Here is a 22,682-nt window from a genome sequence, read left to right on the forward strand (position 1 = left end):
AGATGTTGATGAATGCCAAACAAATCCTTGTTATGCCACAAACAGTAACTGTACCAACAGAGCTGGGGGATACAATTGTAGCTGTACAAATGGCTACATTCTAGGACCTAATAATGTGTGTAAAGGTAGGTAACTCTTCATCAAGTAAGTCTATATTCTTTAGAGGTAGAAAGAATTATCAAGGAAAATTCATGACTGTACAAACATTACAATCTCTTAAATTTATTTTGTTAAATGAACACAAAATTTCAAAAAAACATATAATGAAAATAAGGTTTTCTTCACATTTTTTTCAGATCGCAATGGTGGTCTTTCTAACTGGTCTGCATGGAGTAACTGTACAAAGCAATGTGGCACTGGATCCCAGACAAGAACAAGATCTTGTAACAATCCTACTCGTCAGGGCTCAGGGGCAGACTGCTCGGGGGCACTGTCACAGACCCAAGATTGTAATACAAACCTGTGTCCCCGTAAGTCTCCTCCTCTGCACATATACTGTAAACATTCATAAATTAATGCACTTAAAATTTAGTGCATTCATCCTCTTCAACTGCTTGGTGCAATCATATATTAGCGAACAAGAGTTTTACAAGGACATGTATATGCTTTAATTATATGCACAGGCAATAGGGTGTAAATAAATTAAGTTCTTCATGCATTGTTCGTTAACATTTGAAAATTTTCAACATCTTCTCTGGAACCCTGAACAAATTTCCACCAATTCTTATTCAAGAATTGGCTCAGGTGAGCAATTCTTAGCTCACCTGAGCCAAAGGCATAAGTGACCTTTTCTGATCACATTGTGCCCAGCATCCATCTGTCTGTAAACTTTTCACATTTTGGACTTCTTCTCAAGAACCACAGGGCAAATTTCAGTCAAACTTGGCACAGAGAATCCTTGGGTAAAGGGGACTAAAGTTTGTTGAAATGGAAGGGCCATGCCCTTCTTCAAGGACAGATAATCAGAAATCAGTGAAAATTTAATGGCATCTTTCAAAAATCTTCTTTTCAAGAACCAATGAGCTAGAAAAAATGAAACTTATGTGAAAGCTTCATTTCATGGTGTAAATTCAAGTTTGTTCATATCATGATCCCCGGGGATAGGATGGGGCCACAATAGCTGATCACAGTTTCACATAGGAATATATTTAAAATCTTCTTCACAAGAACAATGAAAGCCATACTTTGTTATATTTACATGGAAGCATCCTCAGGTAGTGTAGATTCAAGTTTGTTCAAATCATGACTTCTGGGGATAGGGCAGGGCCACAATGACTAATCACAGTTTTACAAAGGAATATATAGGGGGAAAAAATCTTAAAATATCTTCTCAAAAACAGCAGATTAGTCATATTTATATGGAAGCATCCTTTGAAAGTGTAGATTCAATTTTATACAAATTATGACCCCCGGGATTTTGAAGAACAGCAGGCCCTAAATTACTCAGGTGAGCATTGTGGCCCATGTGCCTCTGAATTAAACTAGAGTTATCTCGCTTAAGACATTTTTTTCCTCTAAAGAAAGACAGCACTGTTGTCACCCTGCACATTCGCTTGTGCTATTTCATTGTTATCTGAAGGGAGACAACACAGTTGTTACCAAGAACAAAAGGGAGTCATCACAAATTGTTTCCCAGAATATTAATGTGGCATGCTCTAGACTAATCAGATTGACTCTAGTATTCCGAAGGATAATAATATTAATTAAAGTCAGTTGTCTGTATGTAAAATCCCTTCACTGATATCGAGTTTATATTATCTTTATAACTTGTTAAGTTTCCTGTTACTTTAATCCTTTGAATTATTATTTTAAAACAAAGTTCAAAAACATTTATATATACGATACGTTGAATATTTTGCAAGATAAATATCTCTTTACAAGGTGAAGCTATGAGTAGAGAGCTATAAAATTTCTTAGCATTGGACATTAGCATAGCCACAAATCAGTAGAGAGCTATAAATTGTCTTAGCATTGGACATTAGTGTTGCCACAAATCAGTAGAGAGCTTTAAAATTGTTTTAGCATTGGACATTAGTTTTGCCACAAATCAGTAGAGAGCTATAAAATTGTTTTAGCATTGGACATTAGTGTTGCCACAAATCGGTAGAAAGCTGTAAAATTGTTTTAGCATTGGACATTAGTGTTGCCACAAATCAGTAGAGAGCTGTAAAATTGTTTAACATTGGACATTAGTGTTGCCACAAATCATTAGAGAGCTCTAAAATTGTTTAACATTGGACATTAGTGTTGCCACAAATCAGTCGTGTTTTCTCCATTATTTTACAGCTAATGAAGTGGAAAAGAACTATGGTATTGTTCTACAGTTCAAAGGACTACCTGTGTCATCAGTAAGGAGACATTGAATCTGTTAATCATATAGGATTTATTTTTATCAAAAACAATATCAAATTCTTTCATGATTTTAATTGTTGCATGCATCTGTATTCGAACCTTTTTTTCCGGTTTAAAAAGAGATTTTTGATTTTGAATTCTAAATTTTGGGTTTGATTGCTTGAAAGGAAAATATTGCTTTGAAATAAGAATATTGAGCTCAATTGTAGTTCACAACAACAGTGAGGGGACAATTTAGAACAACAGTTGCTACTGGTATCACCAATTTCTGCAACAAAGACAATGCAAACCTGAGACAATGTTGTTCCAGTCAGTCTAGCTATGTGTAAGTATCCATTGTGGATTACCCAATCATAAGTATACATTCAGTACAACTTGTGATTGATTGAAATGTGAGAAATTTTGACATTCATACTGTGCATTGAGTTGGATACTTGGCTACGTTATTGTTGACAAACTGAGTAGAAAAGTTAAAGTAAGGCTTGAGTGAATTTGCATGCATCAAGGTTAATACTTGGTACATGTATTGCAATTACTGCACAGTTATCTACAGACCCTAAAACGTGCTACTTTACCTCAGAAACGAACCGTACCGTTCCGTGCAAGAAGCGTATCGTACCGTGCAAGAAGCATACCGTACCGTGCACAAAGCGAACCGTACTGTACACAAAACGAACCGTACCGTTCAAGAAGCATACCGTACCGTGCACAAAGCGAACCTTACCGTTCACAAAGCGTACCGTTCCGTACAAGAAGCGTACCGTACCGTACCGTACACAAAACGAAACGAACCGAACCATGCAAGTGGTGTAGTAGCATGTTTTAGGGTCTGTAACTTACTTCCCCTCTTTGGCAAAGGAAATCAAGGAAACTTTACATCTCGCAGGGTTTATGGGACATAACATTGTTTATGCTAGTGATAATCAAATGATATGAACAATCAGTATGCCGAACGTACTATGTTTTGCAGAGGGTTACATCTCAGATAGATGGTCATCTAATTTCATTATTTTATTGACTTCCAAAAGGACAGATTATTAAAAAGAAGTGGTTGAATTTAATTAGAAGAGTTGGCTTAGCAGAAAGTATCATCAGCAGTGTAACACAATAGGACTTACACTTCTCAAGTTTTATTAGCATGGTTCACAGTGCCCAGCATACTTCACCAGGACTGCTACTGTACACAGGGAAATTTTAGCCCCCTTTTTATTTTTGCCCCTTTCGCCCTCCTCACAAGGGGAGGAATTTAAAACGGGGAAAATTAAGCAAAACCTCAGTATCTCTTTAACACTACTGTGTTTGGGCAAATTAAAACTGGGCAAAATTATTTTCAAGCATGAAAGGGCGAAAATAACGTTGGGTGAAAATAAACTTTTATACAGTAATATGTCCTTAAGAAATCTACAGTGATCAGTTCTCTTGGTGTATTCAACAGCACATTGTCCCTAGCTAACAAACATTTTACTGCCTCTACTGTGAAAGAGTTCTGTTAAGAATATATCAATTATTAGCTCTTCTGAGCCAAAGGCTCAAAGAGCTAATGCTATGGCCATTTGTGCGGTGTTTGTAAACTTTTTAGAATATGGGCCATAACTCAAGAACCCCTTGGCCAATTATTGTCAAATTTGTCACTGGGTATCCTTGGCCCAAGGGCCCCCGTTTTTAATAAAACTAGGGTTGTGACCCTTAAACAAGGGGAGATAATTAGGAAAATGGAAACAAAAGTACTGGTTGTTAAAAAATCTTCTTCTCAAGAACCACTGGGCAGATTATCACCAAACTTACACAAAAGGATGAGGATATGTAGTAGATTAAAAATTGTTCAAGGCATCACCCTGGGGCAAATGGTGTGGTCTCAAGGTTACTTCAAATTTGACCAAAAATAACATTATATTAAAATGTTGATATTTTGCTTACTGTAAGGACTAGGATCATCAAATCTTGTCATTTGATGCATCTAAGGACCTCATATCATGTTGACTCAAAAGCAGGTCATGGTGACCTACTTTTTAAATTTTATGCCATTCTTTTTCAAAATGATTTAGAGATATATTTTGAACAATTAGAGGCCTTTGATCATCAAACTTTGTCAGTTGATGAATCTTGGGTCCTCGAAGTACGTCAACTAAAAAGTAGGTCACCTTGACCTACTTTTTAGCTCACCTCGACGAAGTCAAGATGAGCTTATGCTATACCCCCTGTGTTGGCATCGACTTTAGCGTCGGCGTCCCAGTTAAAGTTTTAGGAGCAAGTCCCATTCCCAAGTAACTGTAAGCCCTACCTGGACCAAACTTGCATGGATGATGCATCTAGGGATGGACACTACCACACTTGCTTCAGATGCTGCATCTGACCTAGATTTTCCAGATGATTGACCAGGTTAAAGTTTTTGGAGCTGGTCCATTCCCAAAAAACTATAAGCCCTACCTGGACCAAACTTGCATGGATGATGCTTCTAGGGATGGACACTACCACACTTGCTTCGGGTGCTGAATCTGACCTAGATTTTCCAGATGAGTGACCAGGTTAAAGTTTTTTTGGAGCAGGTCCATTTTCAAGTAATTATAAGCCTTAACTGGATCAAACTTGCATGGATGATGCATATAGGGATGGACACTACCTCACTTGCTTCGGATGCTGGATCTGACCTAGATTTTCCAGATGGGTAACTAGGTTAAAGTTTTTGGAGCTGGTCCATTCCCAAGGAACTGTTAGCCCTACCTGGACCAAACTTGCATGGATGATGCTTCTAGGGATGGACACTACCACACTTGCTTCGGATGCTGAATCTGACCTAGATTTTCCAGATGAGTGACCAGGTTAAGTTTTTTTTTGGAGCAGGTCCATTCCCAAGTAATTATAAGCCTTACCTGGATCAAACTTGCATGAATGATGCATATAGGGATGGACATGACCACACTTGCTTAGGATGCTGGATCTGACCTAGATTTTCCAGATGAGTGACCAGGTTAAAGTTTTTGGAGCAGGTACCCAATTATAAGCCCTACCTGGACCAAACCTGCATGGATGATGCATCAAAGGAAGGACACTACCATACTTGCTTCAGATGCTGGATTTGACCTTCATTTTTCGGATGAGTAACTAAGTTAAAGGTTTGGGAGCAGGTCCATTCCCAAGTGATTATTTAAGCCTTACCTTGACCAAACTTGCATGGATGATGCATCTAGGGATGGACGCTACCACACTTTCTTCAGATGCTGGATCTGACCTAGATTTTCCAGATGAGTGACCAAGTTAAAGTTTTTGGAGCAGGTCCATTCCCAAGTAATTATAATCCTTACCTTGACCAAACTTGCATGGATGATGCATCTGGGGATGGACACTACTATACTTGTTTCGGAAGCTGGTTCTGACCTAGATTTTCCAGATGAGTGACCAGGTTGAAGTTTTTGGAGCAGGTCCATTCCCAAAAAACTATAAGCCCTTCCTGGACCAAACTTGCAAAGATAATACATCTAGGGATAGACACTACCATATTTGCTTCAGATGCTGGATCTGACCTAGATTTTCCAGATGAGTGACGAGGTTAAAGTTTTTTTGGAGCAGGTCCATTCCCAACGAGCTGTAAGCCCTACCTGGACCAAACTTGCATGGATGATGCATCTAGGGATGTACACTTACTAACCTGCTTCGGATTCTGGATCTGACCTAGATTTTCCACATGAGTGAATTTTAGCCATATTTTAACCAAATTAGCATGGATGATGATGTGTCTAGAGATGGACACTTCCAGACTTGCTTTGAATTCTGAATCTAATATTGATTGATATTAATCTTGGGATGTACACTAACTAGGAAAAAATATGATGTGAGATTTGCCTTACTTATAGATGACATTCGTCGAGGTAAGCTTAGTAATCTTTGATTACCTATGTTTGAATTTTATGGCTAATCTTTTTCAAAACAATTAAGGTCATTAATTTGAACACTGAGAGGTTTAGAATCATTAAATCTTGTAAGATGATGCATCTTGGTGCCATAAAACATATATATTAAAAAAAAAGGTCACAGTGACCTACTTTTTGAACTTTGCAGGCATTCGATTTCAAAGCGTTTTAGAGGCATAATTTGGACATCTTAAGGCCTATGATCATAAAACTGTAAGTTGATGCATTTTGGGTCCTAAAAAACGTCAACTGAAAGGTAGGTCACCGTGACCTGTCCATCCGTCTGTAAACTTTTCACATTTTCGACTTCTTCTCAAGAACCACTGGGCCAATTTCTACCGAACTTGCCACAAAGCATCCTTGGGTAAAGGGGATTCAAGTTTGTTCAAATTAAGGGCCACACCCTCTTTCAAGGGGAGATAATTAAGAATTAGTGAAAATTTGGTGGAATCTTTTAAAAATCTTCTTCTCAAGAACCACTGGGCTGTAAAAGTTGAAACTTATGTGAGACCTTCACTACATAGTGTAGATTCAAGTTTGTTCAAATCATGACCCCCAGGGGTAGGGTGGGGCCACAATGGGGGATCAAATTTTTGCATAGGAATATATACGAATAAATCTTTAAAAATCTTCTCCTCAAGAACAACTAAGCAACGATTAGTCATATTGATAAGGAATCATCCTAAGGTAGTGTAGATTCAAGTTTGTTCAAATCATGACCCCCAGGGGTAGGGTGGGGCCACAAATGGGGATCCACATTTTACATAGAAATATAGAGAAAAAAATCTTAAAAAATCTTCTTCTCAAGAACAACAAAGCCACAATTTGTCATATTGATATGGAATCATCCTCAGGTAGTGTAGATTGAAGTTTGTACAAATCATGACCCCCGGGGTAGGGTGGGGCCACAATGGGCGATCAAAATTTTACATAGGAATTTAAAGAAAAAAATCTTTAAAAATCTTTTCCTCAAGAACAACAGAGCCACAATTAGTCATATTGATATGGAATCATCCTCAGGTAGTGTAGATTAAAGTTTGTACAAAACATGACCCCCTGGGGTAGGGTGGGGCCACAAATGGGGATCCACGTTTTACATAGAAATATATAGAAAAAAATCAAGAAAAATCTTCTCAAGAACAACAAAGTCACAATTAGTCATATTATTGTGGATTCATCCTCAGGTAGTGCAGATTCAAGTTTGTATCAAATCATGACCCCTGGGGGTAGGGTGGGGCCACAATGGGCGATCAAAGTTTTACATAGGAATATACAGAAAAAAAACTTGAAAATCTTCTTCTCAAGAACAGCAAAGCCTTGTTAAGTCATTTTGATATGGAAGCATTCTCAGAAAGTGTAGATTTAACTTTGTTCGAATCATGACCTCCAGGGTTAGGGTGGGGTCAGAATGGGGGATCAAAGTTTTACATAGGAATATATAGGAAAAAAAACTTTTAAAAAATCTTCATCTCAAGAACAGCAAGGTCATGTTTTGTCATATTAATATGGAAGCATCCTCAGGTAGTGTAGATTCAAGTTTGTTCAAATCATGACCCCTGGGGGTAGGGTGGGACCACAATGGGAGATCATAGTTTTACATAGGAATATATAGGGGAAAAAACTTGAAAAATCTTCTTCTCAAGAACAACAAAGCCATGTTTTGTCATATTGATATGGAAGCATCCTCAGGTAGTGTAGATTCAAGTTTATTCAAATCATGACCCCTGGGGGTAGGATGGGGCCACAGTGGGGGATCATAGTTTTACATAGGAATATGTAGGGGGAAAAACTTGAAAAATCTTCTTCTCAGGAACAGCAAAGCCAAGTTTTGTCATATTGATATGGAAGCATCTTCAGGTAGTTTGGATTCAAGTTTGTTCAAATCATAACCCCCAGGGGTAGGGTGGGGCCACAACGTGGGATCAAATTTTACATAGGAATATATAGGAAAAAATCTTTTCAACAGCAGAAAAGCCATGTTTAGTCATATTGATATGGAAGCATCCTCAGGTAGTGTAGATTCAAGTTTGTTCAAATGATTGGGGGGGGGGGGGGGGATGGTCCACAATGGGGGATCAAATTTTTAACAAGGGAATATATAGGAAAAAAAATCTTTAAAAATCTTCTGCTCAAGAACAGCAAAGCCATTTGATATATTGATATGGAAGCATCCTCAGGTAGTTCAAAATCCAAGCCCCCCCCCCCCCCCCCCCTTAAACTTTTCAATACTGAATTGATTTGTGCTTTTTCCTAGCCAATGTGCTCAGGTGAGCGATGTGGACCATGGGCCTCTTGTCAAATTTTATGGCTATATTTAAATATTTTTTCGGGTACTATTTGGCTTAGAATCATCAAAATTTGTCAGTTGATGCATCTTGAGTCCTCGGAGTACAACTGAAAAGTAGGTCACCGTGACCTACTTTTCAATTTATGTGACTATAATTAAATATTTAATCAGCTACTAATTGGCTTAGAATCATCAAACTTTGTAAGTTGATGCATCTTGGGTCTTCGGAGTAGGTCAACTGAAAAGAAGGTCACCATGACCTACTTTTGAAAATTTATGGCTTTAATTAAATATTTCAGGTACTAATTGGCTTAGAATCATCAAACTTTGTCAGTTGATGCATCTTGGGTCCTCAAAGTATGTCATCTGAAGAGTAGGTCACTGTGACCTACTTTTGAAATTTATGGTTTTAATTTTAAAAATATTTTAGGTATTAATTGGCTTAGAATCATCAAACTTATTTGATGCATCTTGGGTTTTCAGAGAATGACAAGTGATAAGTAGGTCACCATGACAAACTCTCAGGTACTAATTAGCTTACAATCATCTTGGGTTCTCAGAGTGTTTCATCTAAAATGTAGGTCATGATGACCTACCTTTGGAATTTCAAGGGTTTATCTAAATACAGTGGAGCCTCATTTATCCGGACGCTTTGGTTCCCAGTCAATTTGTCCGGATATGTGAAGCGTCCGGATACCTGAATTGCGCTGATTTTAGTTATAGGCCTATGGCCTTTCATTCCATTTTCAATAGTAAAGAATGTTGATATATACCAATATGTTTTATTGTTTAAATACTTTATTTTAATATAAGTTACATTGTAGTACTACTCAATACTTGTTTAAATAAATAAAAAAAGTACATGTGTCATTGGAAAAAAAAACATGTTTATATGGTCACATTAATTATTTCTACCTCCCAGTGTCTAATGAATCAACTTTTAGTAGCCCTGTCGGTACTGTCGGCAGAGTCTTATAATTTAATATGAACGCCCATCAATGCTAAATGTGACATAATCTGCACATGTACATCAATCGTAATTATCCAAAGCGAGATCTTATTAACGATTGTGTAATTTTGAGAGTGATTTTATAAATGTCATCATATCATAGAATGCGTTTTGCGAAAAAAAATACTGTGCATAAAAGAACTCCGATGTCATGTCTATAAACACATAAAACCATGTTACAACTATTCTAACAGTAAAAGAAATATATTTGCTGACTACGAAAAATTATCCTAGACTTATAAAATTATTTCCATTAAATAATACGTATCAAAACCATGTTAGAGAAGCCAGAGTCTCACGCGTACCTATCGACCTACACTAACCTTGCCGCAAGCCATTGATAATAGGTCGCAAGTGATCATCTTTTAAAACAAACAGCCAGACCAGTGTTTTTACAACAATTAACACCCAGATCAAGAAATTTCAGCAGACTTGACAGACCAGTTAAAAAATTATCGTCCGGATAAATGAATCAAAATATAACGTAAAAATTCATTTTGTGGTGAAAAAAGACTGTCCGGATACGGAATGCGCAATTCCAGTAAAACGAGACAAAATGACGTTAAAAAATTTCATTCTCATGAAAAATCGTCCGGAAACTGAAGTGTCCGGATATCTGGCGTCCGGATATCTGAAGGTCCACTGTATACAGGACTTAGAGGCTTCAAATAGAAGTGATAGGTTGTACAGTTTATCAGAAGAGCGATTCAAGGTCCTTGGGCCTCTTGTTTTAAAAATCAGTAACTGTTCATGTAAAGGGAAGAAATTTTCATGTGCAAGGTTTATGAGGAATCCTCAGGCTGATTGTTAAATTAATAGATCTGTCCAAAAAAATTGTTGCCATAATTATAAACTAAAGAAGATTTTCCTTTCTCAAAAAGTATAAATTTAATAACTTCAAACTTATTAAGATCCTCAACATTCATTTTTAGTTTCCTTGAATTCTCTTTGTTTACTTGAAGTATGGAAGTCCATTGTATATCATGGATAAAGAGATTCTCTCTCTTTACCTTTAGGCCAAGTACTGCATCACCTTTGGCATACACAACTGCAGATAAGATTGCTATTGGAGATGGCTATCCACGAGATGTTTCGGGAACAACCCAGATTATGCTCATTGTGAAATCTGACAGAAACAATGCCCTTTGCTCGGCCAGTAAAAGACGCAGGAAGCGTGGCGTCAGTCTTGGTGGGAGTGAGATAGCTATTCCTCAGGCTGTGCTAGCATCCATCATGAGTGATCCTACTATGTAAGTAGTACAATTCTCTTTACTGCTTAAACTTTCGGTAAGGCGTGACATTCTGGGCTATACGTAATTAGCGTCTCTCAAATAGTGGCCTTGATTCTCATTGGTTGCCAGATTAGTTCATCAATACTGAAATTTACACAGCTTTTCATTCACGGGTGAAATACACATGGGATAAAAATGGATTAGACGCCAACGATTGACTCAAGGAACCAATTGCCATCATTTCTTACAGTAAAGAGGTGTGGCTTATGTCATCTCATCATTTGTTAACAACAATCTATATTTGCTAATGTTATTAATTTCTTAACGAATGAGAATATAGGTCACCATTTAAGAGACACTAATTATGTATCGCTGAGAATGTCACGCCATACTTAAAGTTCAAGCAGAAAAGAGAATTGTACTAGTAAATAGCCTTTACAGTCTAAAGTAATAAGTTATTTTGTCAAAAGTGTAGATTGATTTGAATAGCTAAAATGTACTTTAAAAATTGTCTTTAAATAGAGTGGTGTTTCTATTTTGAAAGGATTACATGTATATGTAGCCAATTCAAGTTAGACTTTCCTTATTACTTTCTTTTGTTTAATGTTGAATAATTTAAGTATCAACAGCTGAGTGTATAATGAAGATTGATATTAGAATATTGATTAATTAAAAGGTGCATGAACAGTAATACAATTGGAATTCATATTTAAATTTGCATATCAATCAGTAAAATGTGTATATATTTCAAATATCGGTCAAATTCTCTTTCTGTCTCTTTAAAATTATACTTACATGCATATTATAAATTAAAATATTTTCATATTATATTTTATTCCATATGAATTTAAGGTCGCCTGAGCTATAGGTTCCTTAAAGCTCTTAAGAGGTTGTTTAGACTATCCATATCTCTTTCTGTGTCATATAAATTTTTCATGTAGTTTTTGACTTCTCCAGAAAACTTTGGGTGCAAATTTCAACCAGACTTTTCTCATTAAGCACCATTGAGTAAGAAATTCAAATTTCTTCCTAGAAAGGCAAAGTTCTCATAGGATGATAATTGAGACAAGGACTAAGTAAGATAGTTTCATTTTTTAAAAAAAATTATAATTCCTGGAACCATTATAAAAAGGATTGACAAAAAATTGTGTAAGCTTTCTTGTGCATTAATAGATTCAAGTAAGTATGGGCCCTAGAGGTAACATAAAAGCTGCAGTAAGTGAATATCTTAAAAAATTGTCTACTACAGAAAAGCAATTTAAGCCTTCATTGTTTTAATGTTAGAATGCATGGAACCACATGAAAAATCAAGTTAAAAAATGTATATAAGCATTATTATGGAATATGGATAGGTTGCTGCCTTTGGCTCTTTAAGGTTTCATTTATTTTGCAATAGGTTGCATTTATATATTTGTCTACCACAGTAACAGACTCAGGTGGGCTATGTGTGCCATTGCTTTATGTACATTTAAATATTTTACATTTGTTTAAATACGTCATTTTTAGTCTAACTTGTTTTATCTAAGTAGCAAAAATTTAACATGCATCTTTGTTCATTCAATAATCAAATATTTATCATCTATAGATATATATATGTACAGCAGTATAATTGTGCTGATGTGTTGCAATATTGTAATACATATCTGGATATTTTCCACAAGAGTCTTGTCCAATCATCCATAGATATGGTAAGCTTTTATTCACTCAAACTTTTCTTACAAGCTTTAGATAATTTCATAATGTGCAAGAAATAATTTTGCATAAAATGTGGCTCTCTCGAACTCAGTGGGACAGAGAAAAAAAATAGATATTTGAGGATGCCATGATGTTGAGTTAAAATATATAAAGAAAAAGTGGGACTTCCAACTCGCTTCACAGCCATGATGATGTGAGATATATATCATTGTTTGAGATAACGAAGTTCAAAGTGTATCTTATTCACAAGTGTATTTACCGTTTTTAGCTCACCTTGACAAAGTCAAGATGAGCTTATGCTATATCGTCAGCTTTAGCGTCGGCATCCCGGTTAAAGTTTAAGGAGCAAGTCCATTCCCAAGTAACTATAAGCCCTACCTTGACCAAACTTGCATGGATGATGCATCTAGGGGTGGACATTACCACACTTGCTTCGGATGCTGGATCTGACCTAGATTTTCCAGATGAGTGACTAGGTTAAAGTTTTTGGAGCAGGTCTGTTCCAAGGTAACTATAAGTCCTACCTGGACCAAACTTGCATGGATGATGCATCCAGGGATGGACACTACCACACTTGCTTCGGATATTGGATCTGGGGTAGATTTTCTACATGAGTGACCAAGTTAAGATTTTGGAGCAGGTTCATTCCCAAGTAACTATAAGCCCTACCTGGACCAAACTTTCATATATGATGCATCAAGGGATGTACACTAACCAACCTGCTTCAGATGCTGGATCCAACCTAGATTTTCCACATGAGTGAATTTTAGCCATATTTTAATCAAATTAACATGGATGATGTTTCTAGGGATGGACACTTCCAGACTTGCTTTGGATTCTGAATCTGACCTTTCAGATGAGTGACCAGGGTTATTTTTTATAAGTGCTATATAATATGGCCTGTTATGATTAAACTTGCATAGATGGTGCATCTAAGGATGAAAACTTCCAGACTTGTTGGATGTTGGAACCGACCAAAATTTTCTTGATTAGTAAATAGGTTAAAAGTTTTTTGAGCAGGTCTATTTCCAAGTAACTATAAGTCCTACTTAAACCAAACTTGCATGGATATTGATATTGGGATGTACACTAACTAGAAAAAGTAAAATCATGTGAAATTTGCCTTACTTATAGATAACATTCATCGAGGTGAGCTTCGTAATCTTTGATAACCTATGTTTTTTTTCCAGTTTGGCTTTAGTGACATAAAGTGCAAATATTTTTAGATCACAAGCTGTTGTATCAAACATTATCCAGACAGTTCAAGCTGAGACAGGCGTGGTCCTCAACATCACAACAGAACCCATTAAGCTTGTCACGAACACCACTAACGACCTAGTGGTGGGCACTCCACCACCTGCGGTCACAACAACAATCTTAGCAACAACACCTCAAGTAAGCCATATTTTGCAGAATTAGTCAATGAGGAAATGTAAATAAAGGACTAGTATATATACACTTTATTTGGGTAAAATTATTGTCAAAAAGTAAAGCATGCTCTGCATTTCTTTATTATATAATCATCGGGATCATAGAACAAGGATGTTACATTAAATTTATCGTAAAATTACCACCAGAACTGTGTAAGACTGGAACAGTGATTATGTGATTATCTGCATGAAAATGGTGGTGCCTTGCAGAAATTTACATGAAAATCTGTCTGGTTATAATTTTTATGTCATATAAAACTTTTCCAATTTTTAACTTCTCTAGAACCAAGACATTCCACATAGCAGTAGGTAAAGGGAATTCAAGTTGAACAAGTGAAAGGCAATTCCTCTTTTCAAAGGAAATTAATTAAGAAATGGTGAAAAAGGGATATGGGTTCATATAAACATTTTCTTTCAGCGTGTTTGTTTTTCAAAAATCACTGGTTCAGGAATTTGCAAGATTAATGCTACTTATTATTGTTTAAATTTCAATTTATAAACAAGAGCCCCAAGGACCTTAATGGTCACCTGAGTATAATATAACAATTTAGAGGATCCATATAGTATAAAATGAACTGAAAGGTGAAGCATTGTTGCCCAAAAGCAAGAAAAATTGGGTGATCAGGATCAACAAAATAATTAGCCTTAGGCTAGTGTTCATTAACAGTTCATAAATTAGGTTCTAATCTGTTCCCCATTTATCAGTATCACCAAACAGTATATTAACAAACTATCAGTGCTACTGTACTATTTTAATTCCTTGTTGAAATTTCTTATATTCCTCTCTTGGTCTTTGATGAACATTTAATATTAAGACAAGTTATTTTTGTTTCATTTTTATTTATCTATTAATTATGATCATTAAAACTATGAAAGTACTTTTGTATTATACAATAAAAATTCTTGCATAATTCTCTTATTCTATTAACCTTTCAGGTACATTATTTACAGTGATTAATTATCGAAAGTAAATGATAAAGGGGAATAACTCCTCTCTGTAGAATACAAATTAATAGAGCCCTGGGCAGGACCAGAACACTTGACCAAATTGTCCAGATCTCAAAAATCTGGTAAAAATACCCTTCCTTATTAAAACTCTTATTCTTTTTGCCTCCGATATGCCCAGGTGCAGAGAAGATTTTTAAAGAAATAATTAATGCATTTTTACTACAGATTCACTATATTATCAATAGAGCCCCCCCCCCCCCCCCCCCCCCCCCCCCACTGAGAAACACCAGAGCCTCTGACCCTGGGACCAGACATTTGCTCATCATAACTAATCACTTTGTTTATCTCAGCAGCTTAACACCAAGGAGCAGACAGGATTATTTAATAGTATTAATGCATTTTCACTATATTATCAAGATCCCCACCCTTACACCAGCACATCTGACCCAGGGGTCATGAAATTCACTACTCTGGAAGAAGCACCCTTGTTCATCAGAACTATACACTTAGCTTCTTTGCTTTTTAACCAGAAGCAGAAAAGAATATTTTCAAAGAAATTTTGCTTTTTCACTATATAATCAATAGAGCCCCCCCCCCCTTTTCACCAGAACCCTTGACCCTGGGGCCATGAAATTCACAATTTTGGAAGAGGCATCCTTGTGTATCATAACAGTGTACTTAGTTTGTTTAAATAATACCAAGGGGCAGAGAAGATTTTCAAAGAAATAATTCACCTTCACTCTAGGATCTATATAGCCCCGCCCTAGTACCAGAACCCCTGTCCCTGGGGTCTTGAATTTCACAATTTTGGAAGAGGAATCCTTGCTTATCATAACAATGTACTTAGTTTGTTTAAATAATACCCAGTAGCAGAGAAGAAGATTTTTAAAGAATTAATGCCTTTTCACTATATTATCAATAGAGCCCTGCCCTAGCACCATAACCCCTGACCCTGGGGCCATGAATTTCACAATTTTGAAAGAGGCCCCCTTGATTATCATAACTATGTAACTATTTAATTTGTTTAAATAATTTTGAGGAGTAGAGGAGAAGATTTTCAAAGAAATAATGCACTTTCACTATGTGATCTATATAGCCCTGCCTTAGCACCAGAACTCCTGACCCTGGGGCCATGAATTTCACAATTTTGGTAGAGGGCTCAATGCTTATTACAATTATGCCAACAGTTGGACTGCTTGATGTACAGGAGTAAAGAAGATTTTTAAAGATTGCATTAATTTTGGTGGTTTTAGCCCCACACCTCAGGCCCCAGGAGGGCAGGGATCATGACATTCACAAATTTTGTTTCCCTTTACACATAGATGCCATATGCTAAAATTGGCTGAAATTGGTTCAGCGGTTTCAGAGAAGAAGCTGAAAATGTTCAGATGTTAACATACGACGGACAAAAACAGATAGCAATAGGTCACCTGAGTGGCTCAGGTGACCTAATTATGCATTTATTTGATAGTAACTTGGATTTTTTTTAGGTCACCTGAGTCACTCAGGTGACCTATTGCTATCCGTTTTTGTCTGTCGTCGTCCGTTAACTTTTGAACATTTTCAACTTCTTCTCTAGAACCGCTCAATCAATTTCAACCAATTTTGGCATATAGCATCTTTTGGTGAAGGGGAACAAAAATTGTGAATTTCATGATCCCTGCCCCCCTGGGGTCCCAGGGGTGGGGCTAAAACCACCAAAATTGATGCAATCTTTAAAAATCTTCTTTACTCCTGGACATCAAGCAGTCAAACTGTTCACATGATTGTAATAAGCATTGGGCCCTCTACCTAAATTGTGAAATTCATGGCCCCAGGGTCAGGGGTTCTGGTGTTAGGGTGGGGCTATATAGATCATATAGTGAAAGTCCATTATTTCTTTGAAAATCTTCTTCTCTTCTCCTGGGTATTATTTAAACAAACTAAGTGCATGGTTATGACAAGCAATGATGCCTTTTCCAAAATTGTGAAATTCATGGCCCCAGGGTTAGGGGTTCTGGTGTAAGGGCGGGGCTCTATTGATTACATAGTGAAAATGCATTAATTCTTTGAAAATCTTCTTCTCTGCTCCTGGGTATTATTTAAACAAACTAAGTGCATAGTAATGGTGCACAAGGATACTTTTTTCCAAAATTGTGAAATTCATGGTCCCAGGGTCAGGGGTTCTGGTGCTAGGGCGGGGCTATATAGATAATATAGTGAAAATGCATTATTTCTTTGAAAAATCTTCTTCTCTACTCCTGGGTATTATTGAAACAAATTGAATACATAGTTATGATAAGCAAGAGAGATTCTACCAAAATTGTGAAATTCATGGCCCCAGGGTCGGGCGTTCTGGTGTTAGGGCAGGGCTATAGAGATCATATAGTGAAAGTGCATTATTTCTTTGAAAAATCTTCTTCTCTACTCCTTGGTATTACTGAAACAAATTGAATACATAGTTATGATAAGCAAGGGTGACTCTACCAAAATTGTGAAATTCATGGCCCCAGGGTCAGGGGTTCTGGCGCTAGGGCAGGGCTATATAGATCATATATTGAAAGTGCATTATTTCTTTGAAAATCTTCTTCTCTACTCCTGGGTATTATTGAAACAAATTGAATACATAGTTATGATAAGCAAGGGTTATTGTACCAAAACTGTGAAAGTCATGGCCCCAAGGTCAGGGGTTCTGGTGCTAGGGGGAGGGGGGGGGGCTCTATCGATAATATAGTGAATCTGTAGTAAAAATGCATTATTTTTTTTGGAAAATCTTCTCTGCACCTGGTCATATCAGGGGCGCAAAAAGATAAAAGTTTTAATAAAGATTTTTAAACATCTGGACCATTTGGTCAAGTGTTCTGGTCCTGGCCAGGGCTCTATTAATTTGTATTCAACTGAGAGGAGTTATTCCCCTTTGCCATTTACTTTTGATAATTAATCACTGTAAATAATGTACTTGAAAGATTAATAGAATAAGAGAATTATGCAAGATTTTTTATTGTATAATACATAAAGTACTTTTATAGTTTAAATGATTAGGTAGACTTGTAAGTAATAGATAAATAAAAAATGAGACAAAAATAACTTGTCTAATTCAATGTTCATCAAAGACCAAAAGAGTCCAATGTAAGAGATTTCATCAAGGAATTAAAATAGTACAGAATCATTGATAATTTGTTAATATACTGTATGGTGATAGTGATAAATGGGGAACAGATTAGAACCTAATTTATGAACTGTTAATGAAAACTAGACTAATTATTTTGTTGATCCTGATCACCCTATTTTTCTTGCTTTTGGGCAATAAAGCTTCACCTTTCAGTTCATTTATAATCTGTGGATCCTCTAAATTGTTGTATTATACTCAGGTGACCGTTAAGGCCCTTGGGCCTCTTGTTAAGATACGTAAGTGATATTTGTGTCATGTCAAACCTTTTTTTTTGATGTAACCCATGCTTTAAACCAAACAGAAGACTTTTGGAGGAATTTCATCATAACTGCTAGGGGTGGAGGTTAGCAATACGATAACTTCCAACGTACTGTACAATAACTTTCAAAATATGAAATTAACCAAAATAGTAATATAGGGGTCCCACGCTTGATTCCCATTCAAACCATATATTTTTTTCCTTCCTTGTAACATTCATTGCCATTGACCACCCCTAGACTTCCAGATAAGTCCTGCTTATAGGGGGAAAAAATCTGGGTTGTGTGTCACTGTGGGCAAAGACAATTTTAAGGAGGAAGAAATGTAGTGGTTTGGGCTTTATATGGGCTATGGATATCAGTCTGGGTAACTCAAGTGGTTAGAGCACCTGACTACGGTAGTGATGCAGGGCTCTTTTCCTGGGTCTTTCCAGTTATAGTACAATTAATGCAAAAGATATTGTCTTCCTTATTGGGTTGCCTTTCTGAATCATTTGTACTACTTGTTTTAGAGTATTTAGCTATTATTTTTATTACTCCTGTACAGGTTGCTGCTTCTACACCAGGTGTTAGTGTGAAGGAGGGGGTCACAGAAGGCTGGGTTGTGGCCTTAGCTGTCATCTTCAGTCTTATTGGAATTTTGATCCTCCTATTCATTGTGTTTGTTATCTTAGTTAGGGCAAACATGTAAGTATACCCTACAAAGCAAGTTTATTAGTACATTGAAATTTAAAATTCCAATAATTTACACCGAAATTTAAAATTCCAATAATTTACACCAAAAAATATATTTTCTTTTTCCATCACCCTTTTAATTAATAATTTTGTATGGTGTTATTTAGAAACCTTGAAAAAAAAATGAAATTTTATGCAGCTGAACATGCATTCCACTCATATAAACATTAATTTAGTTGATATTTTTCATGATTTTTATGCATCACCATGAATATGGCTGGGGCATGTAGTGTTTGTCATGACTGTCTTCCTTCCTGCCATCCTTCTGTCCTTCCATCTGCCCTTCAATCACATTTTGCATTTAGCTCAATTTCAAAGAAACTATTCAAGATATTTTTATCAAACTTCATATGCTGATACATAATGGATGAGAGCTATTGAAGTGTATCAACATTTTCTGACCTTGACCTTTCCTTGACCTTGACCTTTCTTTTCTTAAATTTGTGTTTAGCTCGATTTCAAAGAAACTGTTCATGATATCTTTATCAAACCTTATAACCTGATACATACTAATTACTAAGAATTATAAGAATTACTAAGAATTATATAACTTCATCACTATTTGTTGACCTTAACCTTTCCTTTAACCTTGGTTTCACTTGTGTTTAGCTAAGTTTCAAATTATTATTGACATTATTATCAAACTTCATACGCCGATACATATTGATGAGAGCTATTAAACTGCTCTATATAGCTGTACCCCTTCCCCCTTCATAGTGCATAAACATTTTTTGACTTTGACCTTGACCTCACTGTCTTAAATTAGTGATTATCTCAATTTCAAATAAACTTAAGATAGTTTTATCAAATCTTATATGCTTAATATATTTATTGATAAGAGCTGTTCAACTTTCTCAACACTTTTTGACCTTCCTTTGACCTTGACCTTCCCTTTGACCTTGAACTCACTTATCTTTAAATGGTATTAAGCTTTGTTTCAAAGGAACCATTCAACATATTTTAATAAAACCAAATATGTTGATATGTATTAATGAGAGCGATTCAACTGCATCAATATTTTTAACACTGACTTTTTCTTTGACCTTGACTTCAAATTTGCATTCATAGTTTCAAAGAAACAAATCAAGATATTTTATCAAACTTTAAATGCTTAAACATATTGATGAGAACTATTCAACTGCATCAAAATGTTTTTATCTTGACCTTTTTCTTTGACCTTGACTTCAAATTTGTGTTAAGTATAGTATGAAAGATGTTCATATCTATTACATGTACTGCAATATAAAAAGTATTTTTAAAACCTTTACAGAATTTTTAAATTTCCTGAGGATGGAAAAAAATCGAAAGAAGAAGATACAGAGTCTGGCGAATACAGATTCGAGGAGCAGCCCACACCAGCATTGACAGCTTTAGCATCACTAGCAGCCTCAGCAGCCTTAACATCTAGATCATTGGGTAAGGGGAAGAAAAGAACTGAAGAAGAGGAAAAATCAGGTGACAGTGAAGGAGTGAAATCTGATGATATTGACGAAGAGGGAATATATGAAGATCCTGCAGATGTAAAAAAAGAGGGAAAATTTGGAGAACCTGAAGAGGAAGAGGAAGACAAAACATCTGAAGAATCTCCAGATAAAAAAGAAGAGAAATCTGAAGACACTGAAGATGAAAAGGAAGAGGAGAAATCTGAGGACATTGAAGATGAAAAGGAAGAGGTGAAATCTAAGGAATCCGAAGACGAAAAGGATGAAGATGAAAAGGAAGAGGAGAAATCTAAGGAAGCCGAAGATGAAAAGGAAGAGGAGAAATCTGAGGGAACCGCAGAGGAAAAGGAAGAGGAGAAATCTGAGGGAACCGCAGAGGAAAAGGAAGAGGAGAAATCAGAAGAACATGATGATAAAAAGGAGGAGAAATCTGATGAATCTGACAATGAAAAGGAAGAGGAAAAATCTGCAGAGGAAAAAGAAGAGGAGGAATCTGCAGGGGAGAAAGAATCTGGGTAGGAAAAGGAGGAAAATAAATCTGAGGAATCTGAAAATGAAAAGAAGAAAGAATAGTCTCCTGATGTGAAAGCCAAAGAATCATACAATTTCCTTTAAAGAATGAGATTTAGTGATTTCACACTTGAACATTTTGATTTATTAGAGCGGATGCTTTTTTTTTTCTTTTCTTTCTAACACATTTTGTTTTTCTCAAGACTGATTTGAGTATACAGTAAAACATGGTTATAGCAAACATGCTTATAGTGAATTCACACTTACAGCGAAGTGATTTTCATTCTTCATTCCCTGTGGTTTTTAAACGTATTGTTATCTTAAGGGATATATTGAATTACGTTTAAAACGAACCAAAATTGCATGTCCCTGGCATTTCGCTATAGGCGTGTTTTACTGTATAATATTGTTCTTGTCAGCAAGATGGAGAAATTTTAGAAATATTCCTAGTGCTATATGTAAATGTCAAGTTTTTTGGGATGGCAGTTCAGTGGATAATAAACTGCAAGCTAGATACATTTACTTAAAAGTATTGTTATTTTGCTTCACTAATTCTATAATGTGGTAATGTATGCAATGTTGATAAATACATGAGAGTCAAACAAATATGAATTTCTTTACCAGTATAAGCACTTGTCACCCTATTATATGGATGGACTTGTGTCTTTGGAAAAAGTAAGCATATCCATAAAAAAAGATTATTTAGAAAAGAATAATGAATATTTCTACATCATTTTATTTACTAATTTGCTTTATTAATTGTAAAAAAATTGAAGTAGTTGAATTTTATATATGTGAATACATGTATTTATAATGCATATGTTTTCAATGATTTAAAAAGGAAATTGACTGTATAATGTTACTTCAAATCTGTAAATAAAGGAGAAATTATAAAACATTGGTGTAGTTGATCTTTAGTTATGAAACAATTGTTTCACAAAATGTAACATGGAACAAGAGGTTCACAGGCCAGAATGCTCACCCAAGTCCTGATTCATTTTAAGTGTGTTACCTGTAAACCACATGTAGTTTCATTGTATATGTTCTGTATTCAGTGTTTTCCCTTTATTTCAAAGCACAGGCCCTTAGTTCACTTTAAAAAAATAAGGTGTAAAAAAAAAAAAAGGTATGGAACTCCTTACAAAGGGTACCCATATTCGCCAATAAAATTCTTTTAAATGATCTAAAACTTTACTTTCTACTCATAACTATTCACATATAAACAATCTACGTTACTACTGAAGTTCTTTCCAAAATTCTGTATACTTCCCGAGATATGCTGAGATCATATTCCAAAATTGACCTTTTTTTTTATTTTTAAAAAATCAAAAGGAATATTATACATTCCAGGAAAATTTCGTTCAATCATAGTTCTTTTTACATTAATAAACAATATGGCTGTGAAGTTGTTGAAGCAATATTTTCTAATTTTTTTTTTCGTGAAAGGAATTATTACTGACTTAACCTTACGATCTGGAGTAAAAAATCAACTTTAAAATGTTGAAAGATTGTGCGAATACTATACAGCTGTTCGCTGCAGTTCAAACACTGTCTGTATACATGTGAATAACCAGGGCCCAAGCTAATCGAGTAAAAAAGTAGGTCAATTTTGGAATTGATTTAACCATATATCAGGAAGTACATGGAATTTGCAGGGAAGGAACTTTGGTAGTAATGTAGATTGTTTGTATACGAATAGATATGAATAGAAAGTAAAACTTGGGAG

The 22,682-nt window shown here is 35.7% G+C and overlaps 1 protein-coding gene across 1 annotated transcript in view; it reads left to right on the top strand.

Annotated features, from left to right (window-relative positions):
• The window catches only part of LOC133176914 (serine-rich adhesin for platelets-like), a 166,867-nt gene extending 145,735 nt beyond the window's left edge, over window positions 1-21,132 (top strand). Inside the window, exons 76-87 of the mRNA XM_061311972.1 lie at window positions 3-125; window positions 297-470; window positions 2,287-2,348; window positions 2,562-2,677; window positions 10,573-10,806; window positions 13,710-13,821; window positions 18,245-18,248; window positions 18,791-18,956; window positions 20,275-20,330; window positions 20,445-20,473; window positions 20,567-20,677; window positions 20,732-21,132. Coding sequence (XP_061167956.1) covers window positions 3-125; window positions 297-470; window positions 2,287-2,348; window positions 2,562-2,677; window positions 10,573-10,806; window positions 13,710-13,821; window positions 18,245-18,248; window positions 18,791-18,956; window positions 20,275-20,330; window positions 20,445-20,473; window positions 20,567-20,677; window positions 20,732-20,965 — 1,421 coding nt within the window. The 3' untranslated portion in view covers window positions 20,966-21,132. The remainder of the gene's footprint in view (window positions 1-2; window positions 126-296; window positions 471-2,286; window positions 2,349-2,561; window positions 2,678-10,572; window positions 10,807-13,709; window positions 13,822-18,244; window positions 18,249-18,790; window positions 18,957-20,274; window positions 20,331-20,444; window positions 20,474-20,566; window positions 20,678-20,731) is intronic.
• Window positions 21,133-22,682: the final 1,550 nt, after the last annotated feature.

Source organism: Saccostrea echinata, unplaced genomic scaffold (genome assembly GCF_033153115.1).
Source record: "Saccostrea echinata isolate AGI-Se365-2 ecotype Australia unplaced genomic scaffold, CSIRO_AGI_Sech_v1 ptg000084l, whole genome shotgun sequence".
NCBI lineage: Eukaryota > Metazoa > Mollusca > Bivalvia > Ostreida > Ostreidae > Saccostrea > Saccostrea echinata.